The sequence below is a fragment of the Schistocerca serialis genome, chromosome 10 (genome assembly GCF_023864345.2).
Source record: "Schistocerca serialis cubense isolate TAMUIC-IGC-003099 chromosome 10, iqSchSeri2.2, whole genome shotgun sequence".
NCBI lineage: Eukaryota > Metazoa > Arthropoda > Insecta > Orthoptera > Acrididae > Schistocerca > Schistocerca serialis.
Genome location: NC_064647.1, coordinates 250,528,491 through 250,541,095, shown reverse-complemented (window position 1 = coordinate 250,541,095; position 12,605 = coordinate 250,528,491). Strand labels below are relative to the sequence as shown.

General features: G+C 47.1%; 1 protein-coding gene across 5 annotated transcripts in view; it reads left to right on the top strand.

The window, feature by feature from the left end:
• Positions 1-12,605, top strand: part of LOC126424866 (uncharacterized) — a 436,545-nt gene that overhangs the window by 317,917 nt on the left and 106,023 nt on the right. For all 5 annotated transcript variants that reach the window (XM_050087693.1, XM_050087692.1, XM_050087694.1 and 2 more), the window contains exon 5: positions 8,531-8,605. In XM_050087693.1, coding sequence (XP_049943650.1) covers positions 8,531-8,605 — 75 coding nt within the window. The remainder of the gene's footprint in view (positions 1-8,530; positions 8,606-12,605) is intronic.

Here is a 12,605-nt window from a genome sequence, read left to right as displayed (position 1 = left end):
GAAATTTTCACTCTACAGCGGAGTGTGCGCTGATATGAAACTTCCTGGCAGATTAAAACTGTGTGACGGACCGAGACTCGAACTCGGGACCTTTGCTTTTCGCGGGCAAGTGCTCTACCAACTGAGCTACCCAAGCACGACTCACGCCCCGTCCTCACAGCTTTACTTCTGCCAGTACCTCGTCTCCTACCTTCGAAACTTAACAGAAGCTCTCCTGCGAACCCTGCAGAACTAGCGCTCCTGAAAGAAAGGATATTGCGGAGACATGGCTTAGCCACAGCCTCTGGGTGTTTCTAGAATGAAATTTTTACTCAACAGCGGAGTGTGCGCTGATATAAAACTTCCTGGCAGATTAAAACTGTGTGTAACTGCGTTACAAATTTGACCAGTTGTATGGGTTTTGCTTTACCCATACACAGATAAACATTTGTCACAAAGTTTGCCAATTTCTTGACATTTATTTTTATAATTTTCTTAAGATCCCAAAAGCAAAAGTTATAGAACAACCCTCACGAAATACCCTTACCATGTATTCACTACATCAATTAAAATTACGTTTACACCTGAGACCAGATATTACACGCAAATTTCGTGTGCACAAGTGCGGTAACTTTGAGCCCCTCTCTGTCTGTAAGGGATGATGATACCAAGAAAAGTTTTAAGGTTCCCTGAAAATATGATCTTAAGAACATATCGTCTGCCATAAATAGAAATTAAAGTAGTGGCCATCCCTACAATTTGTACTTCTGGTACTCAAAAATGGTGAATTTTAGGCTTTTTCTCAGGAACCACCCACGAACAAATGTTGCTTTTATAAGTCGCCTAAGATCCACACAATACTACACCTAATGAACAAGTATCAACCCTCTCCTTCTTCCACGGGCACTACATCCCAGGACGGGACTTGGTGTCCTAGAGAATTTTCCGCTGTTCCTCTGTGGACTTCGCTGCAGACCTCCAGTTAAAGCAACCAACTCGGGCAGCGTTCTCTATAGCCCCATCACTCTATCTCAACCTCGGTCGTCCTCTCGCCCTTCTTCGCCCAGGCTCACTGCAGCAGGCTTTCTTTGCAAGATCTGTCCCACTGAGTCGTGTTACATGTACGGCCCATCTCAACCTACACAACTTTATGAACGTGACCACACCATTATCTTTGTAGCAGTCACAGAGCTCGTCATTCCTTCGCCTTCTCCAACTCCCATTTTCGTTCACAGGTCCAAAGACTCTCCTCAATAAACTTGTTTCCTGTGGTCACAGTCTACTTTCACTCTGCTTTGTAATCGTCCGTGTTTTTGAACCATACGTAAGTTCTGGGCGTATCGGCGTTTTACAGAGTCGGCACTTAGTCTCTCGTGATACAAGCTTGGATTTAAAATGTCGCAGCTTTCTAAAATAACATCGATTAGAAGCACTTATGCGGGCCATAATTTCAGTGAGATTGCTGTCATTCGCTTCCGTCTTTGCGCCCAGATAAGTGAAACATTCCACTTGTTCTAAAGTCATTCGATCAAGGGTTGCTGTGGACCAGGCTCAACAAACAACCGCGCCCGTCGGGCGCGACGCCGTGTAGTTCAGCGCCCCGTACACGACGGTGCGTCGCCAGTGTCGGCACAGGAGAGAGAGAGAGAGAGAGAGAGAGAGAGAGAGAGAGAGACGGCACGCCACGGCACTGCTCCACGCTCGGCTGTCCCGCGGTCAGGTCAACGGAAACAAAGTAACAGAGGAGGCGCAGCTCTGAAAAAGAGGTCCATGAGCGGTAAAACGAGCAAAGAGTTTACTGTTTAGGTAACAACTAATGTTCGTGTGGCAGAATTACTACGAAAGCTTTAGAAAACGATATCCAAAACAAGAATCGAAGAGGTTAAAGGCGCTGCAGTCTGGAACCGCAAGACCGCTACGGTCGCAGGTTCGAATCCTGCCTGGGGCATGGATGTTTGTGTTGTCCTTAGGTTAGTTAGGTTTAACTAGTTCTAAGTACTAGGGGACTAATGACCGCAGCAGTTGAGTCCCATAGTGCTCAGAGCCATTTGAACCATTTGAACCAAGAATCGAAGAACAACTCAGTAGTTTTCTGACCCACAGGTTGATTCTATTAGTATTGCACATGCACACTCGTCATACGTACAGTAGGCGTCTTCTGAAAGATACATCAATACATATTCTATTTTAACATACATATTTTATTTTAGAAATAATTTTACGTAAGGGGTGTAGAGCCTCATTCTTACTGTTACTAGTTACAAGTAAATATTTTTTGTTGTACTTCGTGCTACAGCATTTTGTATCCCTTTTCAGAGTTTGGACACCGAATCATTAGTTTGCTGTTTTGCACGCAATAATTTTAATTGACCAAGTTTGAAAATTTATTTAAAATACAGAATAGAGGTTATAAAGACCTTTAATTCTTACAGTCAACATTGTTAAAAAAGACAATTAACATTTTACACGTTTTTCTTTTTCAAGGAAATGATTTTGTCTAGCTGTTAGATAGTACGGTATATGTCGTGAAGTTACTTACCGTATCCCGTGTGCGCCGCACTCCAATTCACATGAAGTAGCGGTACGCCAGTGAGTTGTCGTAATGAAGCCTGGTGCTCCCATCTTCCCATATATTATAATTGTTCCGTTTTGTCAACCACTGTCATATACGATGCATCTCTATGACTTGTTAAAGCATCGGTTGTATTATTTTAAATATCTGGCATTAAATGTTTGTTACAGAAATTGTACGGAATTTCGTACATAGTTACGTGAATATAATTTGGCCAAAAATAGTCTGGATTTGACGAAATTGTAATGTAAATGGAATGGTGCTTTACCTACTACAAAAATCCTTCCAGCCACGATGCGTTATTCTTTCCAACGTAATGTGCCACGTATAAGTTGTTTTTAAGATTAGATGTACGTGAATTAAAGCGTTGACATGTCTCATAATTGTCTGTTATTGTTGTTATTTGGCATGAGCTATTTTGGGAACTGATGTTATGAAGGAGTGCTTATAAAATGACAAAATACCGTGTGTCAGTAAGTTGTGTTGGAGTAACTCAGCTTCACTGCGACTTTGTAATAAACTATCCTGTATTTTGTCTTATGTTACAGTGTTGTACCACGTATCTGATGATGATGATCATCATCATGATGACGATGATGACGAAGAGCGTCATAAGAGGTGAAAAACTAAGGAAAAAATTTTGGCGACCAAGATAAGAAGTGAAGTAATTTAGTGCCAAACGTGGTCCCAGATCACCCGAGAGACTACTTGTCTAAAGTGGTCGGGTATTATACGGTGTTGAGACCTGAATTTTTAACGTGAAAACCGCTCCAATACCGGCGTCGGTTGAGGTGCTGAGAGAGGCGAGGAAACGAAGTAACGGGCCAAGGGGCTGACGGGAGAGGAAGGCACGGAGGCGGGGCGTGCGCTGCGCCGGTGGTGTGTGCGGGAGTCGCTCCCTGTAGTGGAGGGAGATCTGCTGGAAGGCCGAGGCGAGCGCAGGCGGCGCGCTGAAGCGTGCGGGCCACGCCAGCAACGTGTGCGTTTAAGAACAACCGCAGATACCTAACTCGAGGAACAACATACACAATGGTCCGATGACCGTGGACTAGTGACGAGACAAAAATCAACGTTGATTCCGCAAATAGAGATCTTGCGACACTCGGCTCCCTCTGTTCCTCCGTGGGATCCACAGCGCCGTAGCAGGTTGATGCCGTGTTCCTAGACTTCAGAAAGGCCTTTGACACCCACCGTCCCGCACTGCCGTTTAGTGAAAAAAAGACGAGCTTATCGAGTATCGGAGCAGATTTGCGGCTGGATTGAGGACTCCCGTGCTGACAGATCTCAGTGCGTCGCCTGAATGGAACAAAATCGACAGATGTAAAGGTAATGTCACTAGTGTCCGAAGCAGGTGTGTATGGACGGTTGCTGACGGAACCTCCATGAGCCTATTCGCAGGTGATGCAGTTGTCCAAAAGAGAGTAGCGACGCCAGAAGGCAGTATGGATCTGCAGAAGAATCTAGAGAGAACAGATGAATGCTACAGGCTCTAGCAGTTGATCCTGAACAAAAATAAAATAACATGAGAAGAAATCAGCTACTATACAATGATCACTTAAAACAAATACTAGGAAAATCAGAAGCCAGAACGAGGCTCACAGGAAGAATCCATAGGAAATGTAATCCACTAGAGAAGTGGCTTACAGTGTGCTTGTTCGACCGACTCTCGAGTACTGTTTATCAATCTGGGACCCTAGCTAGGCAGGACTGATCTTAGAGGTCCAGCGGAGAGCGGTGCGTTTCGTCGCAGGACCGTTTAGTCTGCTCCGCAAACTAGAGTGGCACACGCTACAACAGAGGTTTACTGTTGCAATTTGGACTGAGTGCTTTCCGAAAAGACTCGGAAAACGTATTACTGCCCCCTACATCCGTCTCGCGAAGAGACGACGACGAGAAAAATTCGATAGATTAGAGCTAATACAATCAATCTTTCCACACGCCTTGCGCTACTGGAACAGAGATGGGGGGATCGGTTACTGGTACCGTAAGTACCCTCCGCCTCGCACTGTCAAGTCACAGCGCGGTGTACGTGCAGATGTATAAGTAGAAGGTAACTCCTAACGAAAGATGGATTTCGGCTCCCTAAATGTTCTGTCGTCAGAGAACCTCGTTTTGTGGTCAGCCGAAAGCACCCCTAGATAAGAAGGATTTGCGTGCCGTGAACTGATTGGGGCCGAGGAGAAACTGAGAGGTCCCTTGGATCTAAAAACCTGCCGCCCCTCTCGAGCGGTGTGTCTCTGGAACAGGTGGTGGCAGTGCGCGACGAATCTGCCGGCAAACGTCGACAGGACCACGGCCGGGAAGCCACGCTGAGAGTTCTGAAACATGTGGCTCATCACCAAGCTGGTGTTGACAGCAGCCAAGGTATATGCTCACACGAATTCCCTAAAGCGGATGTAGTACGAGTGTGTTGTGGCGACACGAGGACACCGGAGTGTGCGGCAAAGCGTGGTCGCAGGAGGATACAGAAAGCGTGACCTGGGTAGAATTTCTGTTTGGTGTGATGGATGGGAGCTCGATCTAAACGCGGAAAAACAATCCTGCAGTGTTGGAATACAACATTAGTAGTGTCTTGCTTCGCACGGTTAAATATCTGGGCATAGCGTTGCAAAGCGATATGAAATGGAACGAGCATGCAACGGCAGTAGTAAGCAAGCCGAAGAGTTGACATTGCTTTATTGGGAGAATTCCAGAAAATGTGGTTCATCTACGAAGGAGACCTCGCACAGTACCCTATTGCGACCCATTCTTGAGTAATGCTCGAGCGATTGGGATCCCTGTCACTTAGAAGCAGTTCAGAGGCGTGCTGCCAGATGTGTTGCCGGTGGGTCGAACAACACGCGACTATTACTGAGATGCTCCGTAAACTCAGATGGGAATCCCTGCAGGAAATACGACGTTCTTTTCGAGGAACGCTATTAAGAAAATTTACTGACATCTCGTATAAAGCACTGCGAAGACAAGATACGAGAAATCACGGCTCGTGCGGAAGGTTCTCCCTCGCTGTATTTGCGAGTGGACTGGCAAAGCGAATGTCGGGGGGCGGCACCGTGAACGATTCGGCACACACCTTACTGTGGCTTGCGGATTGTGTATGTAAATCTGGATGCATCTGTTGCTAGCTATGGGCTCAGTTAATGCCTCACTTTAGGAAGTACATTTATTAAAAGATATTTACTCTTGTTGCGGTATTTGCACTTAAAGCCGGCCGGGTGGCCGAGCGGTTCTAGGCGCTACAGTCTGGAACCGCGCGCCCGCTACGGTCGCAGGCTCGAATCCTGCCTCGGGCATGGATGTATGCGATGTCCCTAGGTTAGTTAGGTTTAAGTAGTTCTAAGTTCTAGGGGACTGATGACCTCAGAAGTTAAGTCCCGTAGTGCTCAGAGCCATCTGAACCATTTTTTGCACTTAAACTGTATTTGTTTATATAAAAGGAGAAACTTTTTGAGTGGTCTGACAAAGTACAGGCTAAGCCACTGGCATTAGAAACATGAAATTTGGAGGAATTTTTTTTTTTTTTTTTTTTTTTTTGAGGTCGGTGCATCCGAAGTATGGATTTTTCTAAACTCAACCGTGAGAGGATTAAATAACGGTCAAAGTTTTGCTGGCTTGTCAACGTTGATTTGAAACTATTGACATAGAAACATCATATATTGAAGAAATATCTGTTATGTAACGTATACATCAAGTGAGGCAGAATTTTGCAGGATTCTACTCTAATGAATGAAAACGGTAATCAGTTTTTTGTGCGGAGATGCGGTGCCTCACCGATTTAGCGACTCGGCTCTCCGGCTAAACGAACGTCCGAGAAACAGAAATTCAGAGGCAACATTCTTTGTATACTGTGTAGACACCCTCCGAAAAAGCATTTCTCAAAACCGAATTTCGATCCTTAAGTTTCTTCCAATGAATATGAACCAGGCATCTAATTTTCCAGGACTTCCTACAATTAGTTTTGTCTTGTTTTTGCATTTCAGACGGCTTCAGGTGAATACTGGTAGGCATTTTTCGCAGTTCGTGTAACCGAGCAATAATGGTTATTCCTGCAGCACGATGCATTCGGTTATATCCGTACACTTTCTTGTTAGTCTAGATATTGTTTCTCTTGTCCATAGTTTAATATCGGTAGTCTATCAGCTGACTTGATGCTGCCTCCATCTTCTCGTGCGCTACGCCAATTGGTTCATCTCTGCGCAACTATAGTCGGATTAAAATCACTCGATGGTTGACACTTCACACCTTATACGTGATTTCCTCCAATCAGAGCGCTCAGCATCACGCCCCAACCGTTCGCCGGTATTAAACTGCCACAGCAATTTGTCTGTTCACTTTTTGTGTATTGGTGTGACTTGAGCAAGTTCCAGTCTTTAGGTACAGATCTTTCTATGAGCGAGCGATTGTATATAATTGCTAAATATGGAGCTATTGTGTCAGCATACTCTGAAAGTAACCTCCTTTCCGTACGAGTGTGTGATATCAGTTCATAAAATTAAACTTTCTTCTTTTATTCTACTCTGCTTTCTCATTCTACCGCGTTTCGTGTGAGCTCGTTTCCTGCATACTGGAATTATTCCGCTCGTCCTGTCCACATTATTGCATCATCTAGTCACCAATCTGTTCTATACCACTGACCACAATTTTCGCTCTAGACCTGTTTTTCCGCTGCAGCATGCTCTTGCTCAGTGGTGTACACTCAGTGTTGTCGTAAGTCGAGCGCATTGCGACAGCCGAGTTTTCCAAATGGCGACTGCAACGACAGAGGGGAGAAATCGGGCGGACAGCCAGCGGGGGCTTCGGCCTTGTAGTGGCAGCAGTAGGAGGGAGGAACGCCCGGCACGTAGCAGCGAGCACACTGCGGATACACGCTGTGGCCGAGAGGACCCGTATGGTTCGTCGACCCTTCGCCTTTATCACGGCTCCAACTGTGCTGGGGAGGTGTCTGAACTTCTGAGGCGGAATGGCTGCCCGGTCTTGCTCGACACCAGACATCAGACAACCTAGGGATGTTGGACGCTGGGGTCTGGAGCCAAGTCTACGTTCTGACTCATTCCCGAGACATTCCAGTCGTTTCATCTGAGGGCACTGGACATGTCAGTCCATTTACCGAATGTTACTGTGCACTAACCACCGGCTCAACGATGTTGCTTTACGACAGGGTGCATACAAAGAATCGTCCTCTCTGCAATGTCGTTCTGCTGTACGCAGTACACAGTGCTGTATGTGAAATGTGTTCATATTGTTCCGCGTTTAGCGTTTTCTTAAGTGCAGTAAGAGGAGCACAGCTCGACCGAGAGAAACGCCTCCATTCCGTAACACCAGCGTTGGTGCCAGACGTGATGGCTGACAAGGTTTCCCAGGCATTCGCCAGACCCAGACTCTCCCAGCTGCCTGCCCCAGAGCGTAGCGTCGCCCTCCACTCCAGATCGCCGTCCGGTGGCGTTGCTGTTTACACCACCCCGAGCGTCGCTCGGCACTGGCTACTGAATTTTGTGGCTTAACGAGGACCTGCTGGACAGCTGTACCCCAGGGAGGAACCCTGTAGTGTGTCCGGGCGGCACTCGCTCTTCGAAGGCTGCTGCTGAGACTGCGCTTCTGAGTGCGTGGAGGCATGGGGACGCGAATCACCGGAGACGTACATCCAGTGAGCGTCTTAACCTCTGCGTGTAGTAATGACTAAACGGCAGAGGTGTTCATCTAATCTTAGTTGCCACTGCCGGTCTTCCGGCGTTGATGGCCCTGCAGAACGTCGGTCCTATGAACGGCTGCCGGGTCTTCGAAACATATGGAACTGATGATTCGGATTTAGAAAATCACCCTTCCCTCTCGGGGTGAGTAGTTCAAAGTGATGCTGGCGGCCCAATTAATTTGAGTTGTATATATTGGTGGGGCAATTGGAGGCAGCTGAACGTTAATATACCTGTCTGTTTAGGAGGTACGTCACGCATTGTGGATCAAAACTGGGGACTGTTGGTGTTTCAGGAGCCGTCGTGTGACGTCAGCGCCGCTGGAGACGAGGATCGCCTGCCGCTGGTGCAGAGGACCGCCGGCTGCACGGTGAGTGCCGCGCCCCCTCTCTCCGCCGTCATTCCTGGCTGGCAGCGGGCGAAGCTGAGGAATCTAAAACGAGTCTTTTAGCAAAATACGCAGATGACACCCTCACGTGTTTTCAGTAGACACTGGTGATAAGAAGGATAGGTAAAAGTGATCGTGTCGATGCGGCTACGAAGTAACGGTGACGTTCGTGATTTTTAAAAACAGTAATATTTCCGACTGAGATGAAAGGATTAGAATTATGCGATCCCGAGTGACTGCAATAGTCGTATAACGTTGGGTGTCAGGCAGCAGAACGAGGGACAAGGGCCGGCCGGTGTACACTGGCCTGTGTCTGGGACGCAGAGCTGCAGGGCGCGGCTGGTGCCACAGCTGTACTCGTGTGTCGGGATGGATTTGAGGCTGGCTAGCTATCCCGCCCCCACAGTATAACCTTCACCAGTTGGACAGCACAAAAAGGACACTGAAGAACTTCTGGTAGACAAAAGAAAGCCGGCCGGTGTGGCCGAGCGGTTCTAGGCGCTTAAGTCCGGAACCGCGCTGCTGCGACGGTCGCAGGTTCGAATCCTGCCTCGGGCGTGGATGTGTTCAAATGGCTCTGAGCACTATGGGACTTAACATCTGTGGTCATCAGTCCCCTAGAACTTAGAACTACTTAAACCTAACTAACCGAAGGACATCACACACATCCATGCCCGAGGCAGGATTCGAACCTGCGACCGTAGCGGCCACTCGGTTCCAGACTGAAGCGTCCAGAACCGCACGGCCACAACGGCCGGCGTGGATGTGTGTGATGTCCTTAGGTTAGTTAGGCTTAAGCAGTTCTAAGTCTACGGGACTGATGACCTCAGATGTTAAGTCCAATAGTGCTCAGAGCCATTTGAACCATTTGAGACGAAAGAAAGCAGCACGTTTTCGAAGTCTACAGTAGAGACGTCATACAGAACCTGTACTACACTATGAATTTAAAAAAATGCCGAGAAAAGCAAGAAATGAAAAGGGGACCGAAGGGAGTTCTTATGGAAATTGTGGTGAGACATTTAAATTGTTGAAACAGATACAGTAGGGAGACGAAGTACCAACAGACTGATATGTTTCTAACATATCTGCTATTTATAAAAATAGGAAACAAAAAATATCGAACAATTATAGATGGTTTAGTCTTATGCCGTCCATGAGCATACTTTGTGATGCTGCACTGAAAAGCCGGATGGAGAATCAGATTTAGGGAAAGATGCGAGAGGACCAGGCAGGTTTTACGATTGGTCGCTCTTGAATGGATCATATTTTAGCCTTAGACAAGTATGTGACGAGAGGTTCTCTAAAGATCAAAAATTACATTCAATACTTGTCTGTTTAGGAAAAGCGTTTGATTCTGTACCCATGTACGCACTGTGTGAAGCTATGGAGTAAACATGTATACGATGGCCGTTCAGATTTTTTTCGGCAAGTTTCGGTTCAAAAAATGCGGAATTTGTTGGGGGAGACATCGTGGAGTATTCCCGCTGCAGCTCCTCTTCTTTCACGAAGTTCCGATAGATGGCAGCACTACAGGTAGTCCTCAAGATGGCGCCTGTAAAGGAGGGCCGTTCCAACCAGAGAACCGTCATCGGCAGAAAGCCAGAGCATCGCAGGCGGTCGTAGGCGCTCGCAGAATGTCTGCGGGGATACGGCATCCAGCAGAAGCACGGTCAGTCGGCGGGCAAGGCGCCTGTGACTGTCACGACAAGGTCACGCAAGTCTGTCCCAAGCACGCCGGCCGCCCACAGCTGTGACTCCAGCAATGTTGGGGCGTGCGGACACTCTCATCCGAGGCGATGAGCGGACCACAGTCAGACAGCTCGCCCATCAGCTGGGCGCCTCTGTTGTCAGTGGTGTCGCTTGGCCACCGGTTGGGGTTGAAACACTTCGTATTAAAAACGACCGTTACTGAATAGTGGATTATAGCCTAACAGTTTAAAATAGTTTGAGCGCGTACTGATAAAGGCTGATCTGTTAATATTTGCACAGGAGTTGTTTGGTATCAAATCCAACAAAGGTAATTAGGATGTCAGGTAGCAATGATCAGTACATACTTTTTTTTATTAATGTTCTATATCTTTTGCCTAAAAAGCAGGAATGAGGCTGTTACTCCCATCGTCTGACAATATAAAAACGGTTAACTCATCACAGGCGGCCTATTAATGTCGTCCCACGCCAATATTCTTCACGTGGCTTGCAGTCCAAATCGTGAGCGTCCGGCGCAGTTGCCGCGTTATTACGGTGCACAGATGAACACTTAAACACATCAGAAAAATAACTCAATTAACGCCATTTACATACTTGCTGGAGGTCAGGCCCACGGCGTTGGGTGACATACACAGCCGTTAAACAATTGTAAACGCGGTCTGCCGTCCTGCCGAGGCCGGCCGGAGTGGCCGTGCGGTTCTAGGCGCTGCGGTCTGGAACCGCGCGACTGCTACGGTCGCAGGTTCGAATCCTGCCTCGGGCACGGATGTGTGTGATGTCCTTAGGTTAGTTAGGTTTAAGTAGTTCTGAGTTCTAGGCGACTGATGACCTCAGAAGTTAAGTCGCATAGTCCTCAGAGGCATTTTTCGTCCTGCCGATATACGGGCTGCTCGGCTAGCACTGGGCGCTCCACTATCGATAGTGCCTACTGCGACCTGCGTGAGGCAAAGACGTGTTGTTCTGAACACGTAAGGGGTGTTCGACCTGTTACAGTATGCTCAGAGGTGTATCCTCGCCGCCTAACAAAGAGCATAAAGAACAACGAAGGAGTTGTCTGGAGCAGAGCAATATCAAAATAAATAAAGGATTCCGCAAACAATAGCGTAAAGTAAATAACATATAATGCAGCATAGTGGAACAGGAATGTTTGATAGGACCGTTTCTATATTCTAAATACATAAATGATCTGGCATACAGGGTGGGCAGAAATCTGTGGTTGTTCGCTGATGATGCTGTGGTGTACGGTGGGATGTCGCAGATAAGTCACTCTACGAACATACAACGCGACTTGGACAAAATTTCTTGTTGGTGTGCTAAATGGCAGCTAGCTGTAAATGTGGTAAAATGTAAGATAACGCGGATGAGTAGGAGAAACAAACCCGTAATGTTTGTGTACGGCATTAGCAGTGTCCTGCTTGACACAGTCACATCGTTTAAGTATCTGGGCATAACTTTCCAAGCGATACGAAATAGAACGGGCCTGCGAGGATTGTGGTAGGGAAGACGAATGGTCGACTTCAGTTTATTGCGAGAATTTTAGGAAAGTGTAGTTCACCTGTAAAGGAGGCCCCATATAGGACGACCTATTCTTGAGTACTGCTCGAGTGTTTGGGATCCGCACCACGTTGTATTGAAAGAAGACATCGAAACAATTCAGAGGCGAGCTGCTAGATTTGTTACCGGTAGGTTCGATCAACATGCGAGTGTTAGAAATACGCTGCGGGAGCCCAAGTGGAAATCCCTGGAGGGAAGAAGACATTAATTTCGAAGAACGCTATTGAGAAAGTTTAGAGAACCGGCATTTGAAGCTGACTGCCGAACGATTCTACTGCCGCCAACATACGTTATCCATAAGGACAATGAAGAAAAGATACGAGACATTAGAGCTCATACGGAGGCGTATAGACAGTCGTTTTTCCCTTGCTCTGTCAGCGAGTGGAACGGCAAAGGAAAAGACTAGTTGTGATACACGGTACCCTCTGCCACGCACCGTATGGTGGCTTGTGGAGTACGTATATAGATGTAGATGTAGATGGGAGAGCTGCAGAGAAGTAGCGTATAGACACTAGAGATGGACGGAATAAGAAGGGCAGCCAGAAATCTCAAGAACAGAGCGGAGAAGAAATGAGCAAATTAGAGAGATAATGGATGTGAAACAAAGAACTGAGAATATAGGTCTTCAATGGTATGGCCGTTTGCGACAAACGGAGCAAGGACGATGGACAAAAGCAATAGTGAAAGATCTGCCGCTAGGAAAGTGGAAGCATGGACAGCT